At 47.0% G+C, this 14,310-nt stretch overlaps 1 protein-coding gene across 4 annotated transcripts in view; it reads left to right on the top strand.

Moving 5' to 3' along the window:
• MARCHF3 (membrane associated ring-CH-type finger 3) overlaps positions 1–3,566 on the top strand; it is a 150,024-nt gene extending 146,458 nt beyond the window's left edge. For 3 of the 4 annotated variants that reach the window (XM_079918960.1, XM_079918958.1, XM_079918959.1), the window contains one exon: positions 2,192–3,566. In XM_079918960.1, coding sequence (XP_079775086.1) covers positions 2,192–2,350 — 159 coding nt within the window. In that variant the 3' untranslated portion in view covers positions 2,351–3,566. The remainder of the gene's footprint in view (positions 1–2,191) is intronic. The other variant, XM_079918961.1, reaches the window with a different exon arrangement.
• The last annotated feature ends 10,744 nt before the right edge of the window (positions 3,567–14,310 follow it).

The following is a 14,310-nucleotide window of genomic DNA, read 5'->3' as shown; positions in this document are numbered from 1 at the left end:
GGTACGGCCTCCACAGGCACACTGAGAGCAGGGCTTTCAAGGAAATAGCCCAGCCTCTCTTTTTCTTTTTGCCCCCAGTTTCCTGTATCCAAGAAGGAGTGTCACAAAGTTATCTTCTTTTCCAGATTTAACCCATCAGAAATAACAGGCCAGGAACACTAACGTGTGGCAGTGGCACTGTGCTAAGTGCTCTTTGTGCATTATCTCTGATATCATTATTCACAGTTTACAAACGAGGACACCGGGACTTGGAGGCAGCAAACAACCCTCCCAAAGTCGCGGAGACATCAGTAGAGGATGGGGCTTCGGCCTGGTGCGCCCGCCCGCCCGGAGCCCTCGGGCTGCTCCCTCCTGCGCACAGCTGCAGCTGCTTCTGCTGCTTACTGAAGACGCCAAGCATGCGCTGCTCTTTAACGTCCCGGACGAAGGGACCCTTGATTTCAAATCCCGCTTTCCTGTCATATTTCCGGATTCCAGACTTCTTGTACTGCCTCAGCTCTTCATTAGTACTAGTCTGTTTCCTACGCCTTCCCGGCCCTTGGCCCTGAACAGCATGCTTTCCAGCCTGCCTCTTACATTCATGAGTAGCACCAAGCAGCAGCAGGACAGAACAGAACAGATAAAAGAGAATCAAACTTAAAAAAAAAAAAAAAACAACCTCTGATCCACTTTGGCATGTTCAGAGCCTCTTGGAGAAAAGCACATCTGTGTGAGTTTAAAAGCTTTTATTTTCATACTCAAATCTCTCTGGCATTCAGCCTGTGGCATCTGCTTTCTAGCCTCAGAAATCTGAGTGGCCTTGGATTTCATGATCCTGCCATGAAGACAAACAAGCCCTTGCTGATCAAGGGCCTGCATTCTCCTCTACTTCCAGAAACACCGAGCCCATACCACAGGGTCAGCCCACTCTTTGACCGACGTAGGCCCTGTACCAGGGTCAACATGACCCACACAACCCAGGTGGTTAAACAGCCCATACCTGGATAATTTGTCACTCTCAGGTCATGGGCCCCTTCCTCCCCAGCACTTACCTAGTTATCTGGATATACTCAAACTAGAACCTACTTCCACCTTTAAAGGCAGTTTGTACATCTTCAGAAGAACAGATTATTTGAATTTCCTGGGCGGTTCATCAGTGCTTTGTGCCAGCCTTCTCCAAAGCAAACCACAGATGTAAGCATCTCATTCCAGTCTATTTACACAAGAAGCAAGCACTTTGGGGGCAAGTTATGTCACAGTTGATGATGCGTTTACTGCTCGTGCTGTCCTGTATCATGTAAGACAGGCCTAAATCTAAAGCAGTGTTGCAATTAGAAGGTACAGGATACTTGGTCACTCATCCATTCACTCAGTGAACTTAACTAAGCAGCTTCCTAAGCGCCAGACACTGTGATAGGTACACAGCATGCAAAGATGAACACAACACAAGACCTGCCCTCAACATGCTTCTAGTGCAGGGTGAGAGAGAAACAAGTGCCGTGGTGTACAGGGCACTGATGCCACGCTGAGGTGGGCACAGGCACTGGCTCAGGAAGAACACATCAGCGGAGTTGGTGCCCAGGCCAAAGCTTCCCCACTGGACGCCATGGAAGGACTGAGCTGGAGGCAATGGGGATCACCCACAGGGGCCGCCAAGTACAGTTGTTCAGTTTGTCCACAGCACAGTACGAAGGGTGCCCTTCCTATCACACCGTGAATGGGGTCCTTCGAGTTGTGCAGTGTCCAACCTACAGAAGGGTGCGTGAAGCCCCAGCATCCCTCTCATTTAACAGAGAGAAACTTGATGACCAGAAAGGCACATTGCCTAGTCCCACGGCTGGGCAAGGGCTGGCGCCGTAGCTACCCTGCCCACTGCCCCCAGCCAACTTTCTTCCCCACTGATACTTTGGGGCCCAGACCACTATCCTGAAAATAAATTCAAACTCAGGAGGAACCTCATTTGCTATTAATACTCCGATTTTACCCAGTTTGAAGAGGCACGAGGGAGACCTGCCCCTTGTTCACACGTGGGTGCTCTGTGGCTGGGGCCAGTCTCCCAGCGCTCAGCTGCCTGCTACAGCAGTTTCCCCCCAGCTCTTGCCCCGCCGTACTGCTGTTTGGAGCTGTTTTAAATGGCGTGTGTGTTGTTTGGATTGATAATCAGCTTCCGCTTACCTGAAACCTTCCCTTATTTTTCCTCTCCTGACCCCAGGTGTCATTTAGGTACCACTGTCGATTGTACAATGAATGGCGTCGGACCAATCAGAGGGTGATTCTCCTCATTCCAAAGTCTGTCAACGTCCCTTCTAACCAGAAGTCCTTGCTGGGCCTCCACTCTGTCAAGAGGAACTCAAAGGAGACGATTGTTTGATGTTTGTGTGTTTGGTTGGTTGATGTGTTGTTTGGGGTTTGGAAGTTTCTGCACTGGGCCACCCCGAAACCCTTCCTCGAGCCCGTGGGTCGAAGAACATCCAGAGCCATGTTATCATGTCGCCCTGAGCAACGGACTCCGCCTGAAGAAAGCGAATCGCTCTTTGACTTCAAATCACGGATGCTGCAATCATATGATATTTGCTGAGCTGCCAAACATGTGTATTTAGCAGATACTGTATGGAATTTTCTGAACACCTCTTTAACATATGAGGAAGGTTGTCCTGCTAAGGATGCAATTCAACTCTTCCTTTTTTATTACTATTTCAAATATATATATAGATATATATATATATATTAAACTTAGATGATAATCAAAGATGAAAAGCCAATGTTAAAACTGATTTCATGGTTGGTTTGGATGGGTTTTGTTTGGGTTCGTTGGTTTGTTTCCCAGTTTCTACTGTAGATTCTTTGGGGTAATTTGATAGCTTGAGTGTCTTTTCCATCTCTTCCATGCCCCTTACTCAAGGGGACAGCGTAGCAGCTGCAGGACAAGTCATATTTGAAGGATGTTTTGTACTCAACTTCATTTAATTATTCAGTTTTTAAAGGAAAAACAAGCGTGGCAACTCTCCCCACAGTGAACTGTTTACTTAAATTTCATTAAGGAGAAAAACAATTTATGGTGAGAAGCACGCTCCTTTCAACTTGTTTGGTAATGACAGCTGATAGTAGCTATTTTCTAATAATAAATATCCAGTGTGTGAAAGACCCCCACTGATTGCAATACTATTTTTTTTAATCACAAAACCTGTGAAGTTTCCCAGAGTAGATTTGAAAAAGGAAAAAAAAAGCAAAGGCAAAAAGGTTGGTGTTCCTATTCCCATTTCATTTAGCGCATGTCTTAATCCTTCATTCGCATTGAACTGGAGGATCATTAGACATTTCTAGGAACCCTGGACCTGTTTTGCATATCAATTAGCATTCCCATTGCTCTGCCGAATTTCCGGCTTGACAGGTAGTCGTGGCCAAAAAAGCCTGTCCAAGCAGTCTAAGACCCCTTTGTCTGATTTTCCAAAAAAACAGAGAAAAAGGCCCCACGCAGTGCCTTCCCCCAACCACGAGCCAATTCTGTCACAGGCTGAAATAGGCATTTTCTAAGGGCTCCATGTCCCTCTTTTATCCATCGCGGTGTAAAGGGTCTAGACTGCTCCCTGCCTTGTGTGTCCACTGAAGCCAGGGAGCAGACATGCTGTCTGAGGAGAGCACTCGCTCAGATTGGCACTCAGGCTCCCGTCCGCCCACCTACCCACAGCCCTGAAGCGAAGACGGAGCCCAGCTTTGGGGAATGCTTAAAATATGGATTTCTAGAACATGACCCACATTGCAACTATCACTCCAGCGTCTGCCTCGTGCTCCAGGAAGTGCAAAGGAACAGGCAGTGAGGAGGGTAACGATTTTTGTCTGCAGATGGATCAAGCTGATGCAGGTGTCGCCTTTGTCTGGCGAGCCCTCCGTTCACAGACCGCTCCCCGCGCTGCCTGGGGAGAGAAACAGCTGTACTGCTCTCCGCTGCAAAACTCAGATGTGCTTTATGGCCTGTGACAATAGGTTTCCCCCCACCACGCTTCACTTCGACACTTCAATTCCAGTAATATATGTCTCAGCCCTTCTGTTTACTCAGCCCTGCTCACCCCTCTGGGCTGTCATTAGCTGCACCACCATCAACCGTTTCTTAATTGACCTTTCTAAAATGCTGGACACCACTGGCTGCACGCAGCTGTCACACATTAAATTTCCAGAGCCAAGAGTCCGGCTTGGTAGCGTGTGAATTGCAGCCCTGTAATATAGTTGACAAACGACGTCCACCCAGCCTTGGTCCCTGAGCTGTCTGGTCAACCAGCCTCTCAATGGAGTGGTGCAAACATTCATGAGGGAACCATGCCCTTGCTCCTCCCTGTTGTTTCCATGAATTAAGGAAGCAGTAGCTTCCCGGGATCATTTCCTGCTGAGGTTGGTTGGCTGCAGAAAATTCCTGCTGTCTTGGTTCATGAGATGAGATGTAATGAAGCAAAATATCAAAAGCAGGCAGGTCCCTCCCCGGCAGCTCGCTGGGGCTTCCGGGCTGGGAAGGTTGGCACGGTAGTACCGTGCCTGAGCCACGCCTCTCTCCCCCCAGTGCACACTCCCACCCCGGGAAATTAAGCAGAGTCCACACGCAAGGAGTGGGTTGCATGTGGGGTGGTGGGCAGGACACCCTGGCAGCCAAGGGAGGCGTCAGTGCCTCCCTGCCCAGTGAGAGACTCTGATCTCCACAGCACCAGGGCCCATCTGGGATTCTGAAAGCTCTTGCAAGACACTTCATCCCCTCTTGGCCCTTTAACCCTGAGGTCATTCAAGGTGGGAGAGTCTGGGAACTGCAGCATAAGCACAAGACACCAGCCAAGAGGACAGAGGCAGCGGGAGCTTCGGTCCAGGCTCTGTGTCTGTCAACAAGCCACGCAGCACCTGTCCGAAGGTGGGTGCATTTGCTAACCGGGGTGCTGCACGAGTTACCAGTGGTCCTGCTGGTAACTCCTTGTTCTCTCTCGCTCTCTCTGCTTCTTTCTTTTTGAAAGATCCAGAATGAAACAGGCACGGTAGGAGGGGCAGGTAAATGATCCTACTGGTTCACTGCTTCCCTCCACCCACCCCTTTACACAGTCCTCTCCCCGCATCCCTCGCCGTATCCTGTCTGGACCATTTTTCTTGAGAATATTAGACGGAGACAAACGTGTGTCACAGTGAAGCCAGAGAGGAAAGTAACAACAGAATCAAGTGCAGGGCACTCTCACTGGCCCCTGTGTGTACTCACGTGCCCGCCTGTTTCTCTTCTGGGGAAGGACAGGGACACAGAGGGTTCACACGAATTCTCCGGCTCCTCAGAGAACTGAGCAGAAGCTCAGACGGGCTGTGAAACCCAATTAAGGAAAAATAAATGGCATGACTTGGAAGTTGCGTGTATTTGTCTTTCGTGTCCAGGTCTCCCTCTCTGTGCCCCGAGCACCCAGGGTGGCCACTTGCGTGCGGCTGGGCTGTTGCCACAGTCATTTTATTTTCAGTGAAAGTCACTCATCTGAGGACGTGGAGAAGCCAACGGAGAAAATGGAAGTGAACCAGCAGCCTGGCTACCTGCACTGGGGCCCCATCCAGCTGGAGGCTCCCTACCCAGGGGGCCTCTCATTCCCCTCTTGGCACTGGCCTGGGCCCGGCCCGGGTCTGCCTCGCCCCGAAGCTTCACGCAGCTTACAGAGAGGCCTGGTGCGCACAAAACCTCTGTCCTCAACCTGCCCTCCCAGGGGGTGTCCTCAGGCCGAAAGGCCCAGAGGAGGAAGCAACCTGGGGAAGGGAATCGGCGGCACATGCTTCCTCTCCGCTTTCATCCAATGTCTTCCCAGAAGCTCCCTGCAGACCAGTCACAGAGCAGGCAGCCCTCGTGCTGGATCAGAATTACAGGCTGTGATTCTGCAGGCTTAAGTGGGATGGGAAGTGGGTCAGTGGGTGGGGACGGGGTTCGGGATTATTTTAGGTGGAGAGGTTGGGACCAGGATGGACCTGGTTGGACGCCATCCCTCCCAGCCATGCACATGCAGGATCTTGCAGGCTGCCAGCCGGAGGCTTCTTGCCACGGAGGCTACAGCCATGAGAAATCGGCTCTAAACTGCAGACCCTCTCCAAAATGTGTCAGTTCTGCAGAAATACACGGGCTATTAGTTTCCACAGTCCACCTTTTCTGACTTTACAGAAGCCTTGGTGTCTTGGAGTTGTGGCTTTGGGACACACTGCCTTCCCCTTGCCGTTGAGTTGCTCTGGGGTGAGTCTGGATCTTTGCTTCCCAGTGGGACAGAGTGGGAGAGGACCAGCTGTGAGTCAGGCTACCTGAGTTTGAATCAGGCTCTGCAGTGTCCCAGTGGCGGTGACCCACCTATGTAAGCCTCAGTTCCTGCCTCTGTAAAATGGGGACGATACCTACCTCAGACAGTCCCTGTAGGGTTTGTAAGGTGCCCAGTAAGCAGTTCATGCATGAACATCAGCACCCTTCCCCCTCCTTCCTTCCACTCGCTGCTGCTAACGTCTGGGCGATCGCCTGGGTTTTGACAAACGACTTTGATCAATGATTTGAAGGACCATAAACGGTTTTAAATCCTTTTCAAAAGGAAGAGGGATTAATTTTAAATAATCAACACATTTATTGAGCACACTGTGTTTGGGAGTAAAAAGAATTGTAAGAGATCCTTCTGGAGGTTGAAATGACTGACGCGATTGAGATCTTTGAATTACACATGGATTTCATTTATCCTTGCATTTCCTTATACTGGAGCCTATGGCTAATTGAGAATTCATCACGGATAAAAAATGTGCTTGTTCTGGCTCTAGCGCTGCAGAGGAAAACAAATATAGTCCATCAGTTGTCTGTGTTCCCAGAAATGAGGGACTCGTGAGTCACTGAGCTCATATATCTAGTGCCTTCTTGGAGGCTCTGAATTCCGGGCACAAAGACAGCAGAAGAGATGGGCTCAGGGAGGCCTGCGTCGTTTTGAAAAACTTTTTTTTGGATACACTTTTCACCTCCTGGGTCACAGTTACCCTATCAAGGAAATGAATAGATGGACCTATTGTAGGTTTTATTTTATCTTATTTGTGGGCACCAGGTGCAAAGAATTGAGTTACTCCTATACTTTAGCCCAGGACACGGTTTCTGTCACCGTCAGCCTCTATAAGTCCCTGTTCTATTTTATTCCACAAATGTGTACATAGAGCCAAGCACTTCCCACGAGCCATGCGCTGTTCAGCACTTTGCAAACTACCTCCTTTAATCCTTACAATGACCTCATCCATTGTGGCCTAACAGAACACCCCCAAATTTAATGGTCTCAAACAACCATTCTACGGCACCTCACTGTTCCGTGGGATGGCTAGGGCTCAGCCAGGCAGTCTGTGGGCAGTGCCTTTTCTGGTCGCACTTGTATGTCGCAGACAGTCAGATGGCCCAGGTGCTTCTCCTGTGGTTTCTCTCCACGTGACATCTCAGTTAAAGGGCCCCTCTTTCCACGGCGACTCAGGGCTCCAAGAGGGAAGAAGCTTCTCTCCTGCTTCCTGCCTGGGCTTGGAAGTCCCTGAGGATCACGTCCTCTGGTCCTATTGGTCAAAGCAGTCACAGGTCTCTCTTCTTGATGGGAGGTGCTGCCTGCACATACAGGGAAGGGCAGAATTGTTTGGGGCCATCTTTGGAGATTAGCTACCAGACCCTTATTACAGATGGAGAAGCTTAACCAAAGAGGTTAAATTATTTGCCCAAGGAAACAGAGCTAGTAAGGGGGAGAGCTGGAGTTCAGACCCAGGCTCTGGAGTCCCTGCTCTTAACCACTGTATTCTGATGCCTCTGAGCTTCTAGTTTTTTAAGAATTTCCTCTTCATTCCTAATCTCCACTTTAATCTCCTTCCTTCATTAGTTACTCATTCTAATACGTTTGACATATAAACTGACTATGGGCATATCTTTGCAAAACATATTGTTTTGTGAGTATATGCCTTAATTTACATAAAAGTGATTATGCTGTACATCTCGTTCTTCTCCCCCACCCTCCTCCCACCTTAGCACTATGTTTTTAAGATTTGTCTGCATGTGCCTCTAGTTTATTGCTTCCAATGACTGCTTGGAATTCCATCTCCTTTTCCATTCCCTTCATGTTACCTCCAACTCCCTGCTGCATCCAACAGTGCTGTGATGGACATCCTCTTACCTGTCTCCTTAAAGCCCTGTTGGAGGGTTCCTCTGCTCTGCTCGGTGGGAACGCTGGGCTGTAGGATGTTGATGTTTAATTGCAATATTTTCGTATGGTTCTCCAGGACAACTATTCCACTTTAGATGGCCCCCAGTAGTGGCTGAGTTTTCCCATTTCTCCACATCCTTTCCTGTACTAGCTATTCTTTATTTATTCATTTTTAGCCAATCTGACAATATAAACCTAGGTCTTATTGCTTATATCTGTCCACCTGTACACTTCTCTATGTTTCCTGTTGGGCTGACTACCTTTTCCTTTTTAGTCTCCCTCGTCGGTTTGATGTGCCGCAAATTCTCTCATTTGTTCAGCTCTCTCTTAACTTTGCTACGGTATACTTTGTTGAATAGCAATCCTGAACTCTGAACAGTCAAATCTAGTTTTTGTCATGTGTTCTGTACTGTGGGTCGTCTTATTTAAATTTTAGAAGTCCTTTCTCATTCCAAAATCACAAAGATAGTCTCCCACGTTTTCTTCCTTTATGGTTTTATGTATATCACCTTTAGGCCTTCAGTCTGTCTAGAGTTCACCTCTGTATCTGATATAAGGGTCCAACTTTATCTCCCTAAGGTAGGTGGTTTGCCATCACCATCTACTAAACAGTCTCCCCTTTCTTCATTCACTTGTGGTGTCACCTGGATCGTGTACCCCGTTGCATATAAACATGATCTGGTTTTGCATACTCAGTCTATGACTTTAACCCATTTGTCCGTTCCTGAGTTAACCTCACTGGTTTTCTTAATACGGCTTCATAATGTGCCTCTTAATCTAGTGGAATGAGCAACTCCTCCACAGTCCCCCACCAACCTCTCTCCATTCTTCAAAATTGACTTAGTTATTTGTGGACAGGCTTTTAATCCCCGTGTATAAATTTTAGAATAGTTTTGTTAAGTCATTTTAAAAGGCTTGATGGACTTTTGTTTGGAATTGTAGTAAGTTTACATATTAATTTCATGAAAATTACAATCTTTACAGATCTTCACAATTTTTAGCCAATCTCCTATGACGACCATAGCATAACACCATTTATTCAGTCATTCTTTGCATCCTGAAATAAGAGTTCTAAACGTTGTCAATAAAATTCTTCTGCATCCTTTGTTAGTTTAATTTCTAGTTTATAGTTGTGTTGCTATGGTAAAATAAGTGATATCTTATTTTCTATTCTATTTTCTCGTTGGTTAGTGCTGGTGTAGAGGAACTCTCGTCATCCGGCACTCGCACCTTTTCTGAGCTCTGTATTAGTTCTCGCAGTTTGTAGCTACCCTTCTAAGCCAGCTCTTTCCTGTCTTAGTGCAGTGGCCAGGCCCTCCAGGACTGGTCTGTTGCAGTCGTGCCAGCAGGCTTATTTGCTGGTTTCCCATCTTAAAGAGTGTTCAGTGTGCCCACCATTGATATTTGCTACACACTTTTCTTATATAATTTTGTTGAGTTATTGTGTTTCCCTTCAATTTCTAGTACTCGGTGAGTTTTTACATCATCATTTTAAATATCATAATTAATTAGTATAGTAATTAAATATAATTAACAATATAATATTGAGAAATTTGTGTGACTTTCTACTTTATAATCTGTGTAGTAAGATATACTGTTGTTGAATTATCCTTTCACTCGTAGATAAAACTTATGCAATATTTTCTGTTCTCTCTCTCTATATGTTAAAAATTAAGAGTTCACACCAACACCACCATTTCCAATCCAATACCAGAGCTCAATCTTGTTTTTTCCATTTTCACATTTATAGCTCCCTTTCCAACCATGAGAAATCTGGCTTTCGTTGTCTTTATTTACTTATATTTAATTAACCTCTCTGCATGTAGCCAGTCTCTCGTCTCCACAGCCATCCCCTCCCCCATGTAGATGGCCCCCTCACCATCTATCTCCATCTCTGACACCCCATGCCAGGCCACCCGTCACATCTCAGCCAAACTCTGGTGCAGCCAGTGGACGTTCTTCACCTTCATTCAGTCTGTACTTATTTCCTTATTCATTGGTGTCTTATTTTCATCCTGTTTTTTATTCTTTTGTCTAGCCAATCTGCATTAATGGTTTATTTCATTAACCTTTTTGAAGAGTAAGTTCAAAACTTTCTTAATTTTCTCTTTTTCTCATCCTCTTTTGTCCTCTATTTCATTGATTTTTAGCCTTACCTTTCTTATTGCCTTACTTCGTGGGGGTTTTGTTTGTTTGTTTTAATTCACTCTTGTGGGAATTCCCTGGTTGTCCAGTGGTTAGGACTCTGAGCTTCCACTGCAGGGGCCTGGGTTTGACCCCTTGTCAGGGAACTCTTAGTTCTGGTGCGGCATGGCCAGAAAAAAAAAAAAATCACCCTTGTTTCAGTCTTCCTGTTTGTTTTTGGATAAATGACTTAAAGCTATAAATTTTCCTCTAAGTACTACTTTATCTCCCACAATTGTTGAAAATTTTAATGTTTAAATTTTAGTTCTAAGTACTTTAAATTTCCCTTATGTTTCTTTAACTCAAAAGTCATTTAGCAGTTTGCTGTACACCTAAAACTAACACAACATTATAAATCAACTATACTCCAGTAAAAAAAAAATTTTTAAAGTCATTTAGGAGTGAGTTATTTAGCTTTCAGCAAATGAGCAGGGGGTGGGGAGTGTTATTTTTTTTTTTTTTTTTTTTTGCGGTATGCGGGCCTCTCACCATTGTGGCCTCTCCCGTTGCGGAGCACAGGCTCCGGACTCAGGCTCAGCGGCCATGGCTCACGGACCCAGCCACTCCGCGGCATGTGGGATCCTCCTGGACCGGGGCACGAACCCGTGTCCCCTGCATCGGCAGGAGGACCCTCAACCACTGCACCACCAGGGAAGCCCGGGAGTGTTATTCTTTTGTTTTGTATTTCAGTTATTATTACATTATGGTCAAAGAACTATGTCCTTGATGATTTGATTCTTTGAAATGCTGGCATGTTTTTGTGGCTTCATACATGGTTGAGGGACTTCCCTGGTGGCATAGTGGTTAAGAATCCGCCTGCCAATGCAGGGGACACAGGTTCGAGCCCTGGTACGGGAAGATCCCACATGCCGTGGAGCAACTAAGCCCGTGCGCCCCAACTACTGAGCCTGTGCTCTAGAGCCCACGAGCCACAACTACTGAGCCTGCGTGCCACAACTACTGAAGCCCGCACACCTAGAGCCTGTGCTCTGCAACAAGAGAAGCCACCACAGTGAGAAGCCCAGGCACTGCAATGAAGAGTAGCCCCCGCTCACCACAACTAGAGAAAAGCCCGCGTGTAGCAAAAAAGGCCCGACGCAGCCAAAAATAAATAAATAAAATAAATAAATAAATTTATTTTAAAAAAAGATACATGGTTGATTTTTAAAAATATATATGAATAAATAAGCTACAGCTTATCAATTGTGTAGTTCACATCTTCCTATCTTTGCTTTTTTTCATGCTTGATCTGTCAGTTTCTGAGAGGGACATATACAATTTCTGATTACAATTGTTGATTTATTGATTTTTCCCTCTAGCCCTGTTGGTAGCTCCTTTATGTATTTGAGGCAATTTAAATAGATTTATCTTTATGATTATATCTTCTTGATATATTGCTCCTCTTCCCCAAATATAACATTCTAATATTCTGCTTGTCCATTTTGATGTTTTAAAAAGCTTTTTTGTCTGAATTAATGTTAAACATTTCTGTATCCTTTTATGTCTCCTGTAGACAGCATACTGCTAAAATATTCTTTTCACAATTTACTCTGAAAATCTCTATCTTTGGATTGGTGACTTTAATCCATTTACATTTGTTTTACTATTATGTTGGGTCTTAATTCTATCATCTTATTTCACGTCTAGTTTTTTTTTCTGTGATCGCATACTCGCCTGGGGATCTTGTCTCCCTTGGCTAGTGATGTGTACCTACGACAGGGGAGCTAAACCCCTGGTGGGTCAGCAGAGAGGGTGGGAGATACTCTGTGCTGCCGTTTGGACTGAACCACTCTCCACTTGGCACACCACAGCAAGTGACTCTGCTCCTCAGGGAAAATCCTCATATCTCTATCCCCATCACATTTTCTAAGTTCCGTCTGTCTGGATTGCCATCAGCTTTCCTTTGAAGCATAGGGGGACAGTTGGGGGCCCGGAGGGTTTGGGGAACGGGGAGGGGCGGGGGGGCACGTGTTAACTCCATATGGCTGGCAGATCTCCCTGCACGTATGCTATATGCACCTACCCCGGCATGGGTGAATGCAGCCCTAATGTTACCCCACTGACCTGGTGGCACTGGGCTGGCACTGCTATCTTCTGTTTTCTGGTATGTGATGAAGCTGGTGATGATGCCTCCAAAGGTACTATACAGGAGAGAGAAAAGGACATGACCGCCTCCCCGCTCCCCCCCGTTTCCTGTCCCCTGGGTATGTCACCAAGCATCCATCCCTCCTCCTCACACATCTTCTGCAGCCCAAGTGTTCCTTGGGTTTTATTTTCTTTTCTCACTTCCAGGGTTGATCATGGGGGGAAGTGAAGGGAGCCAGGACTCAGGATAAGTTTGCCATAGTATCTGCCATGAGCACTTTTCAAAAAACCCTTCTTGGAGCCCTGAGTTGCTGCGGGGGACAGGGCATGGAAAGAGCCCCCCAAACCTAGGCTCTGGTGCTTCAGCCCCACCAGCCACTTGACCTCTGCTTCATGTACTGGGGATCTGGGCTAGATTTCACCCAAGGGAAAATAATAGTGCTAGTCTGTTAGGTCCTTTTTTATTCTAAAATTCTGGGTAACCTCATCTAGCTCCCTGACTCTTGGGGACCCTGGGTCTGCCAAGGGCAATGGAGTGCTTGGCAGGAAAGGATCTGCACCTGCGTGGGCCCGTCCTGACGGCCTGCTCCCCCTCCCTCCCCATCCCCTCCCAATTCACAGCAAGGAGGCATCTGTGACTTTTAACCCAGCTGCAAATAAGTAACACTTAGGAGACAAATGAACTGCATTTTGTTCTCAGATAAGGCTTGAAGGCTGCTGACGTTAGGATTTTTTAAGGTCAGTCTGGAGATTTGTGCGAGAAAACGTCTGGGAGTGACCGCGAGGGCGACTGTGCAGAACATCCATCACAGACCTGCGTGGAGACCCTTCGAGGCCCGGGAAGCAGCAGACAAGCTTGCTATGAGCGTGTCCCCCACAAGGGGCGAGTTGGCATCACTTCCACAGTATAACAACTAGCATTGTTTTCCTGCCCCTTAAACAGAAGCTCAGACTGGCTTCGGGGAAATTTGCAAATAATTTTGCTAATGTAAAAATGTACTCCTACAGAGCTTGAAATGTCATTGGCTTTTCTCCATCATTTACCTTCCTTCTCACTGCCCCCGCCTAGTAAATGCGGGGCCAGCCACATTTGAGGCCTCCAACTCAGCAGCTGAGGGTACCGGGCAGCTTAGTGACATCCACAGGACACTGACTCAGAGCTCACCCTCTATGGGTTCTCTCAGCAGCAAGGGGCTACTGACAACCTGGCCCCAGACCACGGAGACAGATTAAGGGGGGGTCTATGGGAAATGATCTAAGACTCTGTCATCTGAGCACCAGTGGATCTATTCTGCAGCCTGTGTGAGGGTACAGGACCCAAGCCTTGCAGGCAACATCTTAGAACGAAATTAGCAATCCTGAGTTAGGAGGTCCGTGTGTGTGAGAACCTCCCTGAAGGCATGCACCATCTGGGAAGGCATGGGGCGGTTCTGCTGATCCCACAGAGCAGGGCAGCTCTGTCTGAGCAACCTCTAGAGCGCAGAGAATCCTCGGCCCGAACCTCCCCTCAGAAGCCTGTGCTCACAGGAAGGGTGAGAGGAAAGAATCTAACGGTTATGGGTAAATTTACTTCATCCCAGAAGGACCAGGAATCAGACTCGGGCAGGGTCTACAAAAGCACAGTCTATTTGAGGAGGTTCAGGTGGGATTTATTTTGTTTAATGCACCTGGTGAAAAATGCAGTGGCCGTCAATCAAGCCCTTGTGTACCACCTGGGTCCCCTCTGTATATATAGATCTCTTACAGGCTCATTGCTATTTATGCAAAGTCTTCAAAAACTGGGCACACCTGGTTGTAGTTTCTAAATGCCCTTTTCCTACTAAAAAGAATCAGGTATCCTCGGAGAAATGTCTGAGTCTAGGTCAGGGACAGGGAA

This window comes from Stenella coeruleoalba (genome assembly GCF_951394435.1).
Source record: "Stenella coeruleoalba genome assembly, chromosome: 3".
Lineage (NCBI taxonomy): Eukaryota > Metazoa > Chordata > Mammalia > Artiodactyla > Delphinidae > Stenella > Stenella coeruleoalba.
Note: the sequence above shows the minus strand (reverse complement) of the source record. Positions and strands in the feature narration are given on the sequence as shown.